The sequence below is a fragment of the Bubalus bubalis genome, chromosome 1 (genome assembly GCF_019923935.1).
Source record: "Bubalus bubalis isolate 160015118507 breed Murrah chromosome 1, NDDB_SH_1, whole genome shotgun sequence".
Taxonomy (NCBI): Eukaryota; Metazoa; Chordata; class Mammalia; order Artiodactyla; family Bovidae; genus Bubalus; species Bubalus bubalis.
The window spans coordinates 99044748-99066230 of NC_059157.1; the positions used below are offsets into that span (position 1 = coordinate 99044748).

Below are 21483 nucleotides of genomic sequence, written 5' to 3' on the forward strand. Positions count from 1 at the left end.
GTGAAAGTGCTGCACTCAATATGCCAGCAAATTTGGAAAACTCAGCAGTGGCCACAGGACTGGAAAAGGGCAGTTTTCATTCCAATCCCAAAGAAAGGTAAAGCCAAAGACTGCTCAAACTACCGCACAATTGCACTCATCTCACACGCTAGTAAAGTAATGCTTAGAATTCTCCAAGCCAGGCTTCAGCAATACGTGAAACATGAACTTCCAGGTGTTCAAGCTGGTTTTAGAAAAGGTAGAGGAACCAGAGATCAAATTGCCAACACTTGCTGGATCATGGAAAAAGCAAGAGAGTTCTAGAAAAAAACATCTATTTCTGCTTTATTGACTATGCCAAAGCCTTTGACTGTGTGGATCACAATAAACTGTGGGAAATTCTTCAAGAGATGGGAATACCAGACCACCTGACATGCCTCTTGAGAAACCTATATGCAGGTCAGGAAGCAACAGTTAGAACTGGACATGGAACAACAGACTGGTTCCAAATAGGAAAAGGAGTACATCAAGGCTGTATATTGTCACCCTGCTTATTTAACTTCTATGCAGAGTACATCATGAGAAACACTGGGCTGGAAGAAGCACAAGCTGGAATCAAGATTGCCGGGAGAAATATCAATAACCTCAGATATGCAGATGACACCACCCTTATGGCAGAAAGTGAAGAGGAACTCAAAAGCCTCTTGATGAAAGTGAAAGAGGAGAGTGAAAAAGTGGGCTTAAAGCTCAACATTCAGAAAACTAAGATCATGGCATCTGGTCCCATCACTTCATGGGAAATAGATGAGGAAACAGTGGAAACAGTGGCTGACTTTATTTCTGGGGGGCTCCAAAATCACTGCAGATGGTGACTGCAGCCATGAAATTAAAAGACGTTTATTCCTTGGAAAGAAAGTTATGACCAACCTAGACAGCATATTTAAAAGCAGAGACATTATTTTGCCAACAAATGTCCATCTAGTCAAGGCTATGGTTTTTCCTGTGGTCATGTATGGATGTGAGAGTTGGACTGTGAAGAAAGCTGAGTGCAAAAGAACTGATGCTTTTGAACTGTGGTGTTGGAGAAGACTCTTGAGAGTCTTTTGGACTGCAAGGGGATCCAACCAATCCATCCTAAAGGATATCAGTCCTGGGTGTTCATGTAAGGACTGACGCTAAAGCTGAAACTCCAGTACTTTGGCCACCTCATCGAAGAGTTGAATCATTGGAAAAGACCCTGATCCTGGGAGGGATTGGGGGCAGGAGGAGAAGGGCACAAGAGAGGATGAGATGGCTGGATGGCATCACCGACTTGATGGACATGAATTTGAGTAAAGTCCGGGAGTTGGTGATGGACAGAGAGGCCTGGCGTGCTGCGATTCATGGGGTCACAAAGAGTCAGACACGACTGAGCGACTGAACTGAACTGACGTCACTTCAGTCGTGTCTGACTCTGTGTGACCCCACAGACGGCAGCCCACTAGGCTCCCCTGTCCCTGGGATCCTCCAAAGAACACTGGAGTGGGTTGCCATTTCCTTCTCCAATGCATGAAAGTGAAAAGTGAAAGTGAAGTCGCCTAGTCATGTCCGACTCTTAGCGACCCCATGGACTGCAGCCCACCAGGCTCCTCTGTCCGTGGGATTTTCCAGGCAAGAGTACTGGAGTGGGGTGCCATCGCCTTCTCCTCTTTAGTAAATAGGAGAGGTAATAGGGGATGGGACAATGGCGGACTAGATGGTGTAAGTATGTAGTATATTCCGGGCATTTTATATTCTTATTATAATTGTAACTAAAAGGTCAGAGGAACTGCTTCTGAATTATTAGTTTGGGGCCCAGAATCCCCCTTTTATATGTATCCATGGTACACAGTTCTTTGTTGGGGGCAGAAATTGGCCGAGAAGCCAGTTTTCTGTCACTCTGTGGCTTTTCTGGTATATCAGTGCCGGCTACACATTTGAATCATCTGGCAGCATGAACAATTTTGACTTAGTTGGACTGAGGTGGAGACTCAGTCCCTGGTATTAATATCCCCAGGTGCTTCTGTTCCGAATCAAACTTGTGTCTACTCACCTGTATACAGTAGAGCTGATCTACTGATGCCGGATTGTGGTGAAGGAAAGTGCGGCATTTGTTTGCAAGGCTGATCAGGGAGTATTCGCCTCTAATGCTCAAAAGACCCCCAAGTCCCCAGTGGTTTCAGGGAAAGGTTTATTAAAGACCGAGTGAGCGAGAGGTTTGCAGGGTGAATGATCAGCTCAAGGACAGTCTAATTAGCCAGGAGTCAACATCAACCTCCTGGTTCCAACCAATTTGGGATCTAAGTGCTTGTGGTCAGCATGCAGTTTAACTTCTTCCACCTGGTGAGGGTTTCAGTATCTGCAAACAGCTCAAGGATATGGAGACTCAGGAAGAACTAAAGGTCCTTTATTGTGTTTAATGGCTAAGCTATTATTACTGACTTGCTTGGTTGTTTTCCTTTGTTTCTGCATTTTCTCACTTTTCTGATTAAATTTGCTCTTTGGAATTTGGGGAAGGCCTCAGAAGCTAAGTTTTCTATAAGAAGAGGCCAGGAGGTGGTCTTTCCTGGGAAGGTCCCATAGGGTCCTACTCAGTTGCACTTTAGTTATTTAGCCAGAATTGAGATCCAGCAGGTTTTGTTAAAATATGAGTTACAACAGCTTAAATCTACATCAGCAGGTATAGTTTAATGGGTGAAAGTCTGAGAGGCTCAGGCAAAATGTTGACAATTGGTGGTATATATGAAAATGCTTTGTAAATTATGAAGTGCTAAACAAGTGAGATTTTTTATTAATCCCCCGCAAATGCTTCCTAAGAATGCCTATGCTTGTAGTTCTAAAGTTAGTAGCCTTGGTCTTTTCACCCTTAAGAGACTGTGGCCTAATTGTTTACAATCTAATAAATGGTCATGTTTCAAGTAAGTATGTCTTATGAATAGTGGCAGTAATTGCGGTCACCTTATTATAGGCCAGACAACCAGATACAGTGTTACAGTCTGCAGGGCAGCCAGGGGAGTAATGATCAGCAGCAATTATGACACGAGTTAAAAGCCAGGTTGCTTGTTGCAATTTTTAAGAGCTCTCACATGAAGAGAGACTAAGAACTCAGACAGCCAAAGGTCACTTCTGAATTTCGAGTAGAGCTAGGGCTTCCTTTCAGGTATCCTGGGTTAGACAAGACAGTAAAACCTCGGATGATTCGCATGTAATTAATTGCATTCTGTGACTGGCAATCATTGCATGGGGCCAGCGTTGCCCCCAACAGCACGACTGAATGTCTGATGCACTCAGATCAATAAAAGACAAGAAATTGGAGGAAAGCAACCGCTGTACTTCTAGACATGTCTCATTTGGAAATATAATTTGAGCTCTATAACAAGGAGAGAATCTCTGTGGAGGCTGAGGTCAGTGTTAACTGCATTTTACCAGCTTCCCAGGTGGTGCTACTGGTAAAGAACCCACCTGCCAATGCAAGAGATGTAGGATACTCAGGTTTGATCCCCGGGTCAGGAAGATTCCCTGGAAGGGGACATGGTAACCCACACCAGTATTCTTGCCTGGAAAATCCCATGGACAGAGGAGCCTGGCAGACTAGAGTCCATGGGGTCGCAAAGAGTAAGACATGACTGAAGTGACTTAGCATGCACACCTGCATTTTACAGATAAGCATACCCTCCTTTGTGGGCTGTATTACACATTTTTTCAAAGTTTTCTCCCACATTATCACATAAGCACAGTGATAATATAGGCAGGATAGGTTTTGTCTGTTTGGGAATTTAATACTAACACAGGTCATGAACCTAGTCCAAGATTCACACAGCAGTAAGGGTCAGAGTGGGGTCAGAGTCCGGCAATCCCACCCCCTCCCAGGTGCTGCCCCCACTGTTCCCATGGTGACTAGCTGGTGATGGAAGAGATTCACAGAAGGGCTCATTGAGAATAGTCAGGACATTTGATATTAAAGCAAAGATTTGAATTGTATACATATTATTGGTAAACTCTCACATTGTGCACAGCTTGCCCTTTTTCCTCAGTTTTCTTCCTGTAAACAGGTTAATCAGCCATGTTTCTCAGAATTCCTCAGTATTCCTTCACTCTTGAGTCCCAGGATTTGTTTGAGGTTGCATAATCTGAGAACTTATGTTGGCTGTTTTATCCTAGTGTTCTGATTATCTTTGCTGATGACTGTTTATCTGGCTCAAACCACCACTCTATAGTTTTGGAACAGAGACAAAACAGAATACACACCACATTGAAATGGTTTCCCTCATTCTTTAGCTTATGGATTTGACTACTTTAGCCCTGCATGTCAGGAGTTAGGCATTAGAGAAAAGATGTTTTCCTGTGCCCAAATAGCTCATTAAATTCCCTTAAGAAAGTTCCCATCCCACGATCCTTACTTGTAAGATAGATTCACTGCTAGCCTAGAAAGCTTTCATGTAAACAGAGATGAGAGGTAAAGTAAAAGTAACTGCTAACACCTTGAATTTTTGCTGGAGCTCTGTGATCCAGCTCTTCTGAGTAAGAGGAAAAAGGTGATGCTTTCCTTCGAGGAGGGCGTGGTGCTTTAAGAGGTCTGCAATCCCCTTCCTCCCTTTACTGGAAGCCCTTCCCACTCCCCCTTTTTCCTTAGAAGAGAAGCCTGAATTAGGATAGTTCTTTAGGATATTAGCCCACCCTTTTCTTCATCTGTTGTTTTTTTTTGAAAACTCACCATTCCTTGCCTCAACATCTTATCTCCTAACTTCTTGCAGTGGGAAAGACCTACGAACCTTGACTTGGTAACAGTTTGAATTCCAAATTCAAAGAAACTCTTCTACCTCCCTTGTAAGACCTTGGTCTTACGGGAGACAAAGCTTCTAACAAGCCTTTTAGGCCCATTTCTCACTCCCCCATATTCCTTCTGTACCAGCAGTCAGGCTTCTGTTAGCTCACTTCCATTACCCTATTAGATAACAGCTCCATCACTGCCCTCAAGAAGCTATCTGACAAAAGATCACTTTCAGAGAAACTTAGATTCAGTTTGAGAGCTGAAAATGGCACTCTGCTTGGAGGGCACCACTATGGTTTATTTTGCCCTAAGCACAGCAAGCCAAGATGCCTAGATTTGAGGCAAACAGAATTATTTGCAGCAAGAGCAGAACAAAGAGACAGAAAAACAGAGCTCAAATCTTTCTTTCGAAGGCCAGAGCTGGGGGTATTTATGGGATGAGGACTAGAGAAGCACGTCATCGGTCTGGGATGTGAGGAGCCTGGGGAAGTAGGGACAAGTGAGTGGGAAAAAGTGCATCATCATCATTCTGCACAGGCGTAACTAGGCTATGGGCCTCTACACCTTCAAAAGGTCACTGAGTGGATACTTACACATGCCTAGTTGGAGAGTCAGTGGTCCTAGCTAGTATTAATGGGCTCAGCTTGAACCAGGCACATCTGACTCCAAGAACCTGGACAACAACTCAGGCAAACATCTTATTGTTGAAACTACATGCACCTTGGAGAACATGCAAGTTTTAAAATGATCTTAATTAGAGAAGGCAGGTGAAGTAGATTTAGCCCAAGGTTTCATACCCCGACGCCTAGGTGTGGCCCTGAGGGCTATGCATTGCCCTTCACACGTGTTACAGCAGCAGCAAGAATGTGGACCAGGAGCCACAGGGATTGAGGGCTGGCTTTCTGCTTTGAGATTTTCCAGGCAAATCACTCCTGGCATTTAGGTGCTTTGAGTGCCTCATTTCTCAGCCATGATGTTAGAATCAGTGTAGTCCCAGAAATTGACTGGCTGGCTGCATGAAGCACAAGGTGGAGATGAGGTGCCTGGAGGGTGTGCTCCCCAGTCATGCTCCCGCAGTAACCCTCTGCTTTAGCGAGGTCCTCATTGATCCGGCTCTCTTCTACCTCACACTTTAAGTTGGACTGTTTTCTTTGTTGAAATACTCAACTATTTTGTAAAAGGTGGGAAATACCAGAGTAATTTAGAGTGCAACCTTGGGTGCCAGATTGTCAGCGTTCCAACTCTGCTGTGTAGTTTTAGGCAAGTTACTTAGCCTCTCTGTGCTTCAGTGTCCTGATCTGTAAAATGGGAATGATAAAAATAGTACCTACTCTTGTGTTACTGTTGTGAGAATTCTATAAAATAATAATGTGTTTTAAGACAGTAACTGGTATGGAAATGTTCAGTAAGCATTAGCTTTTATTAGCATAATTCAATCTCTTCGTTTCTTTGAAGATCTCAAAATGCCTCCACAAAATCTTTCCTAACTACACAACTTGGTTTTCAATGCATTTTCTGATCTCAGTAAATGTACCTCAAATAGCACAGCCCTGCTATAGTTTGCTGTATTACATTGACTTATTTTCATCTTAAGGCATTTCATTTTGACATGACTTTTATCCACTAGATTATCAACTCTTTCAGGGCACAGAAATCATGTCTTCTACCTACTTACTCACCCCCACCTCCACAACCCTCCAAAACTTGAGTGTGATTTTTCTCCTGTTACCTGAACTGCTGAGATGGAATTGAAGAGCTCTCTGGCCCTCCCGGTCAGGTTGCCTAAGAATAGGCTGGACAAGTTTTAAAAGCAGCCCTATAGTCCCAAGACCCATCATGAACCATGAAGCTAGAGAGTAAGTATTATGCTTTTCTTTCAATCTTTGATTCTTTATTCACTTTTATTTTTATGAGGATGCATTTGTCATCTGGCTAGATTGTAAACGCCTTTGAGGACAGGGACCAATTACCATTCATCTTTGTGCCTACCTTCCTTACATCATGCCTCCCAGGAGCTCAATAAAATATTTGCAAATAGAGTGAATTAATAATATGGTGTATTAAGGATGTGACTTTGCTCCGGGTAATCCCTTCCATCATTCAGCCCTCCCACGTTCAGTAAAGACATTCACTGCTTGAGAGATAAGACAGTACAGCAGAAAAGCAGAAATCAAGAGGTCATTCTTAGCTCTTGAGTTTCAACTGTTTAAGCCATTTGGGATTCAAAGCATAAAATTTATGCCATAAACAAAGATTTGGAAGAACACATAATTCGAGTGAGTTTCTCTAGTTTCTCCTGGCTACTCTCAAGTTAAATAAGAATTCCATAGGCGGGGGAAGTGACAAATAGGGAAGGAAAGGAGAGTTGCAAGACAGTGGGAAGAAAGGCACTGCTCTGTGAGGGTCCAGACTAGTTGGAAGGGTAGAGGAGAGACACACCAGGTACAGCTGGCAGAGGTAAGGGTAGAAGCAATAGGAATAAAGGAACAAAGTAGGTGATTAAATGTTGGTGATTAAATAGTTAATCCCATTAGGGGATTGTAAATAGAAAATGTATAAGTTGCTGTTGTTCAGTCGCTAAGTTGTATCCAACTCTTTGCAATGCCATGGGCTGCAGCACGCCAGGTTTCCCTGTTCACTGTCTCTCTGAGTTTGCTCAAACTCATGTCTATTGAGTCAGTGATGCCATCTAACCATCTCATCCTCTGTCACTGCCTTCTCCTCTGGACCTCAATCTTTCCCAGCATCAGGGTCTTTTCCAATGAGTTGGCTCTTTGCATCAGGGTGGCCAAAGCATTGGAGTTTCAGCTCTATCCCCAGTCCTTCCAATATCCAGTAATCAATATTCAGGTTGATTTCTTTTAGGACTGACTAGTTTGATCTCCTTGCTATCCCAGGCACTCTCAAGAGTCTTCCCCAGCACCACAGTTAGAAAGCATCAATTCTTTGGTGCTTAGCCTTTTTTACGGTCCAACTCTCACATCCATACATAACTACTGGAGGACCTTTGTTGGCAAAGTGATGTCTCTGTTTTTTAATACGTGTAAGTTAATGATCATTCAAGAAAGAAAGTTTGCTTAACCACAAAACCAAGCAGGCTTGCTCAGCAACAGAACCATGTAACCGAACCAAGAGACATACCCCCAAGCAATAAAACAATTGTAGCATGAGCCCCACATCCTGCCCAGTGAGCTCAGTAAATTAGGACATACTCTCAGCACACATGAAAAACAGAAATTTGTGAACCTAGCTTGACCATATAGGGACAAGAAAACTCCCCTGCTCAGGAGGAGAAGCTGATGATGAAAGTGTAATGTCCACTCAAGAATGATGAAGAAGGTCTTCTCCCCTCCCCACTTTCTTTGATTACAAACATGTAAGTCACAAAGTACTCAAGACAGCACCCTCTCACTTTATTCTAATATATCACTTGTCTGTGACTTTTCTTCCAGCTAAATTCTTTCTGTGCTGAGACACACATGACCAGAGCTCTTCAGAGCTACCTAATGCTACCTAATACTTTCAGAAGCACCTGTGATTTACTGGGTAGAACATATTGAGCTTGGGAGGAAAGGCTGTGATGAGTGTTTGGCCAGACAATCCTGAGCCAGGCTAACAGGCCTCTGTGGCTAAGAGTAGAGACGAGCCAAGGGAGAGAATCCGACACATCAGGCCTAGCCATGTGGAGACAGCGACCTTCTACGTGAAGCAGCAGATGAGGAGAGATTCTGTCTCAGCAAACACAAGGGTGGGACAGATGCTCCTCTTCCCTCTGTTAATTTCTTGAGTTTTAGAGGCACCCCTTGGGGTTCATAGGCAACCCTGAAAAGTTGAGGGAGAAATCTAGGTAAAATGGGGACTGAAAATAGAACTTAATTATGGAAAACTAAAGCAACATGTTTTAAATGCCTAAGTGTGTGAGCTGAAATTCTTACCAGCTGCACAAATAAAAAATACATTTAAAATTTGTGAGATAATTGAGATAATCACTCCAGTTGATCACTAGTTTAAAATTTGGAAGACACAGTAGCCCTCCTTGGTGTAAATACGGGGAAAAGAGGGGAAGGTGAAGGCGAGAGAAGAATGGAAAGAGGTCCATGGACTCAAGGCTAGACAACTAGAGTTGTCACTTCCCTTGTTATTTTGTTCAATGACTCAGTAAATGTTTGTTCAACATCCACTTTATGCCACTGGGCTTGGTGCCTCGTCTTGGGAAATATCCCCTTAAAGGGGATGATTAATTTTTCATTTTTATTCTTCATATTTCTGCACTTCTGTTTCATTAGGATGAATACATGCATCACTTGCATTTAAAAAGAGAACAGTGAAATGAAGTAGAGCAAACTGAGGGTGTAGCATGAAGAAAGCAGTGCAGCTGGAATGAAAGGAGAACAGGAGAAGAGCAGCACAAACTCTCCTGCATTGCCAGGCTCTGCCTGGACCTCAGCAGAGCAGAAGTATTAAGAAGTTCAGTATCACCCACGCTGGATGCTTAGATCCCAGGGTGCAGGTTCATGTCTAGTTTAGGAAGCAGTGTCCAGGGGACTGGGCGTTTTGCATTCATCTCCAGGTGAAGCATGTGGATACTCAGGTAAGAACAGTGCAGTCGTGTCCACTTTCACAGCCTCTTAGGAACTGATAGCCAGCAATAACATTTTTCATAATGTTTTTGGAATACTGGTGCTGGCCCAGACCCAGCTCAAATGCCCATCATCCTTCCATCATCTTTTGCTTTTGCAGGGAGTTGTTAGATAAAGACTCATTCTCCCTAGCAAATCAATGGTGTATGTGGGGGGAAGGAGGTGGCCTTGGTAAATCCTTGGAGCCCACTTAACTTTAAGTCCCACTGTCTCACCTTATGTGGGTTTATTACATGATTTCACTGTGTTGTATATTTTAATGGAGACTTCATGTTTTGATGAAGTTACTCACTATCAAGTTTGGGTCAGGCTGAAGCTAAAGCTCAAGTAGTTTGGCCACCTGATGAGAAGAGCCAGCTCATTGCAAAAGACCCTGATGCTGGAGAAAATTGAAGGCAAAAGGAGAAGGGGGCAGCAGAGGATAGATGGCTTGATAGTATCACTGACCCAATGGACATCAATTTGAGCAAACTCCAGGAGATAATGAAGGATAGGGGAGCCTGGTGTGCTGCAGTCCATGGGGTTACAAAGAGTCTGACATGACTTAGCAACTGAACACCACCACCCTCAGCTTCAAGTCCATAGGATTCCCATAATGGAAGGGACAATTCCTAGTGGTAAAAATGAAGGAATCTATGTTGTGCCTTGCACAGAAACAGACCTTAGTTTGGAGGAGAGCAATTTCCATCACTGACCTCACCTACAAAGATTGGCTAATAATCTTTAATAATTTAATAATCTAATAATACCTTTAATAATCTAATAATATCTTTATTCCATTTATTTTTGTTCTAAAATTTTAAAAATCCATTTTTATTTTTATTTTTATCATGTATATCATACATGTACATATCTAAAATTAAAAGACATAATTTAAAACTTTGAACTTTATGTTTTTTTTCTAGCCTTTTATTTACATGTTTACAATTGAGATGCTTATTCTGCTTATGTCTTGATTTATCAATTTTAGACTTTATCTACTTCCTGTTATAGCAAATGACAAGGATTTAACTCTATGACTCTTCTACCTATCTCAGTGGTGTGCTGGAGTTTATTCTACCTGCTGGTAGGGGCTGACAGTTAAATTTTCAGAAAATTTGCAAGCCAAGTATTAAATGATTGTTAGCTTGAAATTGGCCAGGGTGGGCATATTTATACTATGGAAACCAGCAAACGTTACCAGGGCTACTTCCCCTCAGAACACTAGTTGTTAACATTTCCTAGTATACCACTAGTCTTCCTCCTTACTCTCACAATTGTAGATTAATATAAAAGTCAGAAGTTTCATTTTAGTGACTCTGGTAAATTTTGTTCTCTGCATAGCCCATTGGTTTACTAAAATTCAATCCCTGGGTCGGGAAAATCCCCTGGAGGAGGAAATGGCAATCCACTCCAGTATTCTTGCTGGGAAATCCCATGGACAGAGAAGCTTGGAGGGCTACAGTTCATGGGCGTGCAGAGTCAGACATGACCTAGTGACTGAACAACAAAATGTTTACTGAGTGTCAAATATCAACCTGCAAGGGAGTGTGATTAGCCAAAGGAATAAACTTGATACTCTATATTTTGGAATCTATTTACTCTAATCACTATTCTTATAGGCTTGAGTACAAGCCAAAGCCAGTTAGAAATGGCAGGGGAGAAAAAGATTGGAAGCTTTTTGGTGTAACAATCAGAAAGCTGGGTATGGTATGTTTGACAGAAGGAAAAGGGATAGAAAAGCAAACACAACAAAAGCATGTACTTTCAGGATTTCTGACATTATGAAACTTAGCCACAGCAACTTCAGTAGGCATACATACTTCTTGGTATTTCATAAATGTAACAATCAATGTTCATAATAATGGCTAATATCAAGAAAATGTTTACCAGCACTTTGAGGAAATAGGAAAGTCTTCTAGAATGATTTCCATCCAGAATAGTAAAACTGCAGAGGAGCTCCATTGAAAGAGTAAATCCTCTGGGTTTCTGGACAGCTGATAGTTTTATTGATCTAATTAAATATATGGCTTTTTTTTTTGTTTTCCTGTGCATAACTGTATATCATTTCTTGCTATCACCTGATAATGAGCAATTCTTACTCTTCTCATTTTATGACTTGATTTTATGTTGAGATCCCCACAACTTTTGTGGCATTAATCATCACTGTGTGGGTTTACTTGCTTCCTAGGCAAAATGGTATCTCATGATAAATCATAAAAAGAGACAGAAATCATAAATACCTTTATGATAAATCAATAAAGGACAGAAATGGTATGTATCTAACAGAAGTAGAAGATATAAGAAGAGGTGGCAAGAATACACAGAAGAACTATACAAAAAAGATCTTCACGACCCAGGTAATCATGATGGTGTGATCACTCATCTAGAGCCAGACATCCTGGAATGTGAAGTCAAGTGGGCCTTAGGAAGCATCACTACAAACAAAGCTAGTGGAGGTGATGGAATCCCAGTTGAGCTATTTCAAATCCTGAAAGATGATGCTGTGAAAGTGCTGCACTGAATATGCCAGCAAATTTGGAAAACTCAGCAGTGGCCATAGGACTGGAAAAGATCAGTTTTCATTCCAATTCCAAAGAAAGGCAATGCCAAAGAATACTCAAACTACTTCACAATTGCACTCATCTCACATGCTAGTAAAGTAATGCTCAATATTCTCTAAGCCAGGCTTCAGCAGTACATGAACTGTGAACTTCTAGATGTTCAAGCTGGTTTTAGAAAAGGCAGAGGAACCAGAGATCAAATTGCCATCATCCATTGGATCAAAGAAAGAGCAAGAGAGTTCCAGAATAACATCTATTTCTGCTTTATTGACTACACCAAAGCCTTTGGCTGTGTGGATCAAAACAAACTATGGGAAATTCTTCAAGAGACGGGAATACCAGACCACCTGACCTGCCTCCTGAGAAATCTGTATACAGGTCAAGAAGCCACAGTTAGAACTGGACATGGAACAACATGGTTCCAAATTGGGAAAGGAGTATGTCAAGGCTTATTTAACTTGTCACCCTACTTATTTAACTTATACGCAAAGTACAACATGTGAAGTGCCAGGCTGGATGAAGCACAAGCTGGAATCAAGATTGCTGGGAGAAATATCAATAACCTCAGATATGCAGATGGCACCACCCTTATGGCAGAAAATGAAGAAGAACTAAAGAGCCTCTTGATGAAAGTGAAAGAGGAGAGTGAAAAAGTTGGCTTCAAACTCAAGATTCAGAAAACTAAGATCATGGCATCTGGTCCCATCACTTCATGTCAGATAGATGGGGAAACAATGGAAAGAGTGACAGATTTTATTTTCTTGGGCTCCAAAATCACTGCAGATGGTGACGGCAGCCATGAAATTAAAAGACACTTTCTCCTTGGAAGAAAAGCTATGACCAACCTATACAGCATATTGAAAAGAAGAGACATTACTTTGTCGACAGAGGTCCGTCTAGCCAAAGCTATGGTTTTTCCAGTAGTCACGTATGAATGTGAGAGTTGGACTATAAAGAAAGCTGAGCACCGAAGAATCGATGCTTTTGAACTGTGGTGTTGGAGAAGACTCTTGAGAGTCCCTTGGGCTGCAAGGGTATTGAACCAGTCCATCCTAAAGGAAATCAGTTCTGAATATTCATTGGAAGGACTGATGCTGAAGCTGAAGCTCCAATACTTTGGCCACCTGATATGAAGAACTGACTCATTGGAAGAGACCCTGATGCTTGGAAAGACTGAAGGCAGGAGGAGAAGGGGATGACAGAGCACGGAATGGTTGGATGGCATCACTGATTCAATAGACATGAGTTTGAGCAGGCTCCGGGAGTTGGTGATGGACAGGGAAGCCTGGCATGCTACCATCCGTGGGGTCACAAAGAATTGGACACGACTGAGCAACTGAACTGAACTGATGATAAATCATGAAGAGCAGAACTTCCCAGTCATTTCAGTTGAGCTCTGATATGGCTGTCCCACAACTGTCACCGACAGGATTCTCACTCCAGTGGCACACACATCCCAGACACTTTGGCCACTGTCTGCCTCTGCTTCCTTGACACCATGTGCCTGTTCTTGCATAGAAACCTCTGATACCCACAGTGCTTTCACAAACACAGGGCTGACAACAAAATTGCTGGTCTGGGATATAACGTCAACACCTTTGAAAAATAACTAAAGTACTTGATACTTGATAGCTTATTTGCTAAACTCTCAGGAATCCCACCGTCAGAGTCTGAAAAGCTAGTCTGTAGCAGCAGACTTCCATTGGGAAGCTCACAGCAGGCACAGGGAGTAGGTCAGCAACAGCCACACGAGTTAGACACAGAGAATGCTGGGGGGTGGGCGCGTGAAGAAGCATGCAGAGAAAGGCATAGCATAGGCAGAGGCAAAGACACACAACAGGACAGTGAGCACAACAGGCTGTTACAACAAAAATACCATAGACAGGAAGGTCTAAACAAAAATGTGCTCCTCACAGTTCTTAGGCTGGGAAGTCCAAGATCAAAGGGACAGGCAGATTCAGTGTCTGGTGAGGGCCCATTTCCTGATTCGTAGCCAACTGTCTTCTCACCACGTCCACCTATGGAGAAATGGGCTGAGAGCTCTCTGGGGCCTCTCTATAAGGGATCCCACTCATGAAGGCTCGGCACTCATGAAATAATCACCCCCAAGATCCCTCACCTCCAAATACCATCATATTGGGGTCTGGGGTTTCAATATAGGATTTGAGAAGGGATCATAAACGTTCAGTCTATAGCATATCAAAACCCTTTTTCATAGTTAAGAACAAAAGCAGAATCTGCCTCATTTTCCTACTGACTTGTAAGCTCCTTGGGGGTAGAGCTGGGTTTGCTTGCATCTACACCAAGTTAAATTAATGAGGAAGAAAACACTGTCATGATAAGCATGCAGTCCTTAATGCATATTTGAAAACAAAGAACAAAGGACAATAATGTCCTAAAAAAAACTCTTGTTTCTGTCATTGCCACAAGGATTAAAATAGCTGTTAATTTTACTCAGGTTTAAAATTCCCAAATTCCTGGCTATTACATCTAAGTCATGTGTTTTTGTTTTTTTTTTGTTTTTTGGCTTAAAAGCTCTAAAAGCTGTATTTGATTCCATACATCCTAATGGACAGACAGTAGCTTTAACTGTACTGAGCTAATTATCTCTTCTTTATCTTCTATTATCATTCACAGTCTTCTAAAGTCATCTATTTTTCTATGAGTAGTATTTTCCCTTGCCTTTTATTCTAGATGGAATCAGTACATTTTGAAATATACAAATCTACAGACAAAACAACTGAAATGTACAAGGAAAAGCAGATAGGAAGAATTTAGCCCAGTATTTCAGATTGTTACTTTTTTATCTTATTTTTCCTATCCTATGCTTTTCTTTCAGAGAAGGCGATGGCACCCCACTCCAGTACTCTTGCCTGGAAAATCCCATGGACAGAGGAGCCTGGAAGGCTGCAGTCCATGGGGTCGCTGAGGGTCGGACACAACTGAGTGACTTCCCTTTCACTTTTCACTTTCATGCATTGGAGAAGGAAATGGCAACCCACTCCAGTGTTCTTGCCTGGAGAATCCTAGGGACGGGGGAGCCTGGTGGGCTGCCGTCTATGGGCTCGCACAGAGTCGGACATGAATGAAGCGACTTAGCAGCATGCTTTTCTTTTCTCATTTTTCTATTTTTAAGACATATAATTAAATCTGCAGTATCTCTTCAGGAATGAGTAAATTTGATACAATAGTTGAGTAACAATCTTTAGAAATTAACATTTATCTGAATTTAAAACTGTTTTTTTTTTTTTCTGGCTTTCCCCAAACTAAATTGGTCAGACCTGAAAAAAAGGAAAGGATTATGAAGCATTCTAACTTTTGATTTGAGTATGAACAACATGTTGGCTAATATGTATTGATTTTATCTGCCAATCCAGATGCAATCACATTTTTAAAAGTAGGTTCCTGTAATTTGCTTTTCTATAAAATGTCACCAATGCATCAAATACTTTGAAAACAGTCTTTGTAAATCAATCTGCACTTATTAGATTTGTTTAAACGATAGCATTAGAATTCCATGCTGAGATTTAATTTGGTTTTAAAATAACTCCCTACATGCAGAACATTTCCAAGGGCGGAGAGGCTAGTTCCCAATTATTTTCATGCCGGCAGTGCTAAATGTGTTTAATGACTCACTTACCTACAAGCTGCGGGTTCTCTGAAGACCTCACAATTCGGTGGAACACACACATTTTACCTCAGGCTATTTTATTTATTGAAAAAAGGAGGAAATGCAGAACCATACCCAAATGATAAGTAAAAGTTCTTACCTTGTTCTTGTCCATGGTATTACAGACTTGATCAACATGTCGACTGACTTTTTGCTTCAGACCTTGCAGACCCAAGCGTGTCAAACTCAGGCAGTGTTTGCAGACTGGATGGGTATTCCATTGTAAGTTTTCTGTACCACAGGTCTCATTAGCAGGAACTGCTGTCTCACCACCCGCTACAGATTTGTCAGTCCCCATCCTGATTCACAGTCTATAGCTTTTTTTCTATTTTCATGTAAGGTCTTTCTAAATTTAGTCTCACGCTTCACTAAAACTTGAGGTTAACATATGCTCTTAGAAAGCTCCTCTAAACCTCTTACAGCTATAGGCTAAATAAGAATAGAAAGCCAGTGAGATTAATTCATCTGTACAAATTTAAGACCAAGGTCATCAGTTAGTATCTGATGGGATTGTTGCTTACTACCATTCAGATAAATACTTTTCTGTAAAGCACAGAGACAATATTTTAGAGGGTAATCCTTGTCATATTGTTAGCCATAAATTACACCTATATTTGGAGAAAGAAATGGCAACCTACTCCAGTATTCTTGTATGGAAAATTCCATGGACAGAGGAGCCTAGAGGGCACAGTCCATGGGGTCACAAAGAGTCAGACACGATTGAGCATGTACACACACACACACACACACACACACACACCCCTACATTATTGAGTAGTACAGTGGGGCTTAATGGAAGGAATTTACAATCAGGAGGTGTGGGTTCTAGGCTTTATTCACCACTTATTAACTACATAGAAATATTACTTCGGTAAGACTCAAGTTTCTCATCAGTAAAATAGTATCAAGAGTATTTTCCTTCTCAACTGTGAGCGAGACCGCTGAGGGCCCGCCGAGGCCTGGCACAGGTCTGGAAGTCACTTTCAGTTTTCCCCGTGCTCAGGTGGCACTAATGGTAAAAGAGCCCACCTGCCCTTGCAGGAGATGTAAGAAACTTGGGTTTGATCCCTGGGTCCGGGAGATCCCTTGGAGGAGAAAATAGCATCTCACTCCAGTATTCTTGTCTGGAGAATCTCATGGACAGAGGAACCTGGTGGGTTACAGTTCACCGGGTGACAAAGACTTGGACACAACTGAGTGACTTAGCACACAGCACGTTTTCCTTCTCACATCTGAATATTGTGAAGATAAATTTAGATGAAGAACGTGTTTTAAGCCATGGAAAAATGAAACATTCTGAGTATTGTTAAAATGAAAGAAATTCTATGTTCAAGAAAGGGAAATAAGTAAATAATGAGTAGTAAGAAGAGTTGTAGATGTGATAGCTGTAAAGTGTGGTCTGCAGAAAAAGGAAGGTATTGAACTGTGTCTTCCAGCATTGTACTTGCCACTGCCCCTACCCGCTTTTCTGTTCTTGTCTCTTTTGTCTCTCAAACCTGCATCTACCATACTCTCTGCTGCTAGTTTTATCCCACTCTGGTCCCTGAGATTATCTGGTCCCTGAGCTTATCTGGTCCCAGCCAAGCCCAAATTGCCAGTGGACTTCAAAGCTGAGCCATTGGGCCTAAAAACTGTACCCAGGGTCTAATAATGGAAATGAATTGTCTCTGTGGTCCCCAAGCCATCTTGCTACAATCCATATTTAAGAGTAACAGAATTACATTATTTCCTCCTAGAGTTATCTGGTACCAAGATGAATCTCCTCCCCTAAACTTACTCCACTTTATTTCCCCAATTCCCATGCTGACTCAGTTCATAAGTCTAGTCACTGCTTTAGTCCCTATTCCTTAGGCTTCACTATAAAACCCCTCTGGAGCCTAAATGAGCTGCCTTGACAGGAAGAGAGAGGTTATGATTAATTTTCTTTCAAACACATCGAAGTATACTTTCAACAGAAAATTTCTAGTTTATAATTAGAGTTAGATAATAGGTGTTCAATAAAGTCATAGAAATTTAGGACTTATTCATTTGGAAGTATTACTTGAAATCATTAGGGTAGATGAGATTTCTTATGCTGAATAAAAAGAGAAGTTGAGATACTGAGGACTCGGCCCTGAGGATTATTCAGTTAGGAAATATGAGGAATACTCTGTTAAAATTTTCAAAAACAATTCTCTAAGAAAGTCCCACTTCAGACTCTTTCTAAATGTCTGCCAAAAAAATGCTCAGAGGCACTGACTTCTTCTCACCATTAACATTTGTTAATCACCAATTCTTAGATTAAAGGAGGAATGGACACTGATGATGGCAGAGGAAGATAATGAAAGTTTTTAAGGGGCCAAGAATATCCCTTATGGAAGGAAAACTTCGGATAGATCAAAATGTAAGGACCTGAGCCCCAGAAACTGTGCTTAGTCATACCAATTATGCTTTAAAAAAATCTGTATAATCATTACTTGAGATAAAAAGAATTCTTACACTGGATATAACATTTATATCTAAAAATCAGAAATCTTGCTATATAAAACATTAACCAGTCAAAAGATAAAGGGGGAAAAACATTTCATTTATAATAGGCCATATAATAAATCTAATTAATTACAATAAATATAACTATAATATGCTAGATGTAGTTGAAGAAAAATTTAAAATTCTAATATAGGTTACTAGTGAAGAAGACTTGAACATAATAGAAAAGCCTATTTGGTCTTGAGTAGAAAGATATATATATATATATATATATATATATATATATAAAAGCAATTCTCCCTGTATTAACCTGTAATATTATTACAAACCCAACAAAATACCAATAAAATTTGAGGGGTAAGCAGTGAATGAAAACCTAATTCTCATTCTAAGTTTGAATGAGAATTGCACATGCAAGGATACAAAGGAATATTTCAAAAAATAAAATTATTAACTAGTCCTAGAAAAACAAGATGGATCCAACATGAAAATAAAAGATGAAATGATCAATAGAGAAAATAGAAAATTTTTGTTTTTTAGAACTCCGCACAAATACAAATAGAAAATTAACATGCAATAATATGGTATTGCAGATCACTGGGGAAAAGATTGATTATTCATTTGTTAATTCTGGTTCATTAATATGGCTATCTTGAAACATATACAACAAAGTCAGATTTCTAACTTACCCCTTACATCAAAATAAACTAGATTAATCAAAGATTTAGCAATATGATTATCAAAATTATAGAGAAAGCAAGGTAAACTTTCTTTATAATTTTAGCATTGAAAAGTACTCTCTAAATATGACTAAAAACCCAGAAGCCATAAATGAAATTAAACCAAAAATTTCACATGACTCACACCACCATAAAAAATGAAAAAATGAAAAACTGTGAGAAAATATTTGTGATATACATAATATAAAATATATAGAAATATAAAATATTTAATATACATATAAAATATTTAATATACATATAAAATATTTAATATAAATATAAAAATAGCTCCTATAAATTAGCAGGGAAATATAGCCAAGTTGAAAAATGAACAAAGGCCAAATTCTAGAATTCAAATGAATTCTAACCATGAAAAAGCACTCAGTTTTACTTATAAGAAATGTGCATTAAAGCTACAAGGATATATCACTTTCAGCTATTTGATTAACAACATAAGAGACTTTGATAATTCATGATTTTGGTGAAGGTGGGAGGAAATAGGCATTCATATATTGTTGGGGGTGTTTATTAATACAATTTTTATGAAGTGCTATTAGGCAATATATAAAATGTACATACATTCTGACCCAACAATTCATCTGAAATCTTATTTAACAAGTACAATTGCACACATGTGAAATGAACATATTTATAAGAATGTTCACTGTTGTGTGCACGTAAATCCAAAAGGATGAAAAAATATAAATATGGTAAAAAGAATGAATACTAACAATGAGATATCAGAAAGGGAATATAAAAAAAATCCCTTTTAAAATTGTATCAAAAAATACTTAGGAATAAACTTGATCAAGAAGGTGAAAGATTTATATGCTAAGAACTCTAAAATATTAATAAGGGAAATTAAAGATGATTCAAAGAAATGGAAAGAAAGTCCATGCACTTGGATTGGAAGAATTAACATTGTTAAAATGGCCACACTACCCAAAGCAATCTACAGATTTAACACAATCCCTATCAAATTACCTATTGCATTTTTCACAGAACTAGAATAATCCTAAAATTTATATGGAACCATAAAAGACCCAGAATTGGCAAAGCAATCCTAAAGAAAACAAAGAAAGTAGGAGGCATAACCTCACAGATTGAGACAATACTACAAAGCTACAGTAATCAAAACAGTGTGGGACTGGCACAAAAACAGATATATGGATTAATGTAACAGAATAGATAGCCCAGAAATAAGCCCAAACATTTACAGTCAATTAACCTTTGACTAGTAAAGTAATGCTCAAAATTCTCCAAGCTAGGCTTCAGCAATACATGAACTGTGAACTTGCAGATGTTCAAGCTGGTTTTAGAAAAGGCAGAGGAACCAGAGATCAAATTGCCAACATCCTCTGGATCATGGAAAAAGCAAGAGAGTTCCAGAAAAACATCTATTTCTGCTTTATTGACTATGCCAAAGCCTTTGACTGTGTGGATCACAATAAACTGTGGGAAATTCTGAAAGACATGGGAATACCAGACCACCTGACCTGCCTCTTGAGAAACCTATATGCAGGTCACGAAGCAACAGTTAGAACTGGACATGGAACAACAGACTGGTTCCAAATAGGAAAAGGAGTACATCAAGGCTGTATATTGTCACCCTGCTTATTTAACTTCTATGAAGAGTACATCATGAGAAACGCTGGGCTGGAAGAAGCACAAGCTGGAATCAAGATTGCCGGGAGAAATATCAATAACCTCAGATATGCAGATGACACCACCCTTATGGCAGAAAGTGAAGAGGAACTCAAAAGCCTCTTGATGAAAGTGAAAGAGGAGAGTGAAAAAGTTGGCTTAAAGCTCAACATTCAGAAAAGGAAGATCATGGCATCCGGTCCCATCACTTCATGGGAAATAGATGGGGAAACAGTGAAAACAGTGTCAGACTTTATTTTGGGGGGCTCCAAAATCACTGCAGATGGTGATTCCAGCCATGAAATTAAAAGACGCTTACTCCTTGGAAGAAAAGTTATGACCAACCTAGATAGCATATTCAAAAGCAGAGACATTACTTTGCCAACAAAGGTCCATCTAGTCAAGGCTATGGTTTTTCCAGTGGTCATGTATGGATGTGAGAGTTGGACTGTGAAGAAAGCTGAGCACCGGAGAATTGATGCTTTTGAACTGTGGTGTTGGAGAAGACTCTTGAGAGTCCCTTGGACTGCAAGGAGATCCAACCAGTCCATTCTGAAGGAGATCAGCCCTGGGTGTTCTTTGGAAGGAATGATGCTAAAGCTGAAACTCCAGTACTTTGGTCACCTCATGCGAAGAGTTGACTCTTTGGAAAAGACTCTGATGCTGGGAGGGATTGCGGGCAGGAGGAAAAGGGGACAACAGAGGATGAGATGGCTGGATGGCATCACTGACTCGATGGACGTGAGTCTGAGTGAACTCCGGGAATTGGTGATGGACAGGGAGGCCTGGCGTGCTGCAATTCATGGGGTCACAAAAAGTCGGACACGACTGAGCGACTGAACTGAACTAAACTGATAGAATGGAATAATGAGGAGTTTAAATATGAGATAGTCCTACATGTACTGATTCTGATATGGAATGATCTTGAAGATAAATTAAGTGGGAAAAAAACAACAGCATTTTTGGATGCTATTACATCCGTATTTATATCCATATAATAATTTATAAAGTTGTATATACATTGACT

At 40.4% G+C, this 21483-nt stretch overlaps 1 protein-coding gene across 2 annotated transcripts in view; it reads right to left on the minus strand.

The window, feature by feature from the left end:
* The window catches only part of GUCA1C (guanylate cyclase activator 1C), a 57229-nt gene extending 40939 nt beyond the window's left edge, over nt 1-16290 (minus strand). The window contains exon 1 of one of the 2 annotated variants that reach the window (XM_025283706.3): nt 15722-16290. In XM_025283706.3, coding sequence (XP_025139491.2) covers nt 15722-15919 — 198 coding nt within the window. In that variant the 5' untranslated portion in view covers nt 15920-16290. The remainder of the gene's footprint in view (nt 1-15721) is intronic. The other variant, XR_006640961.1, reaches the window with a different exon arrangement.
* Between the last annotated feature and the right edge of the window lie 5193 nt (nt 16291-21483).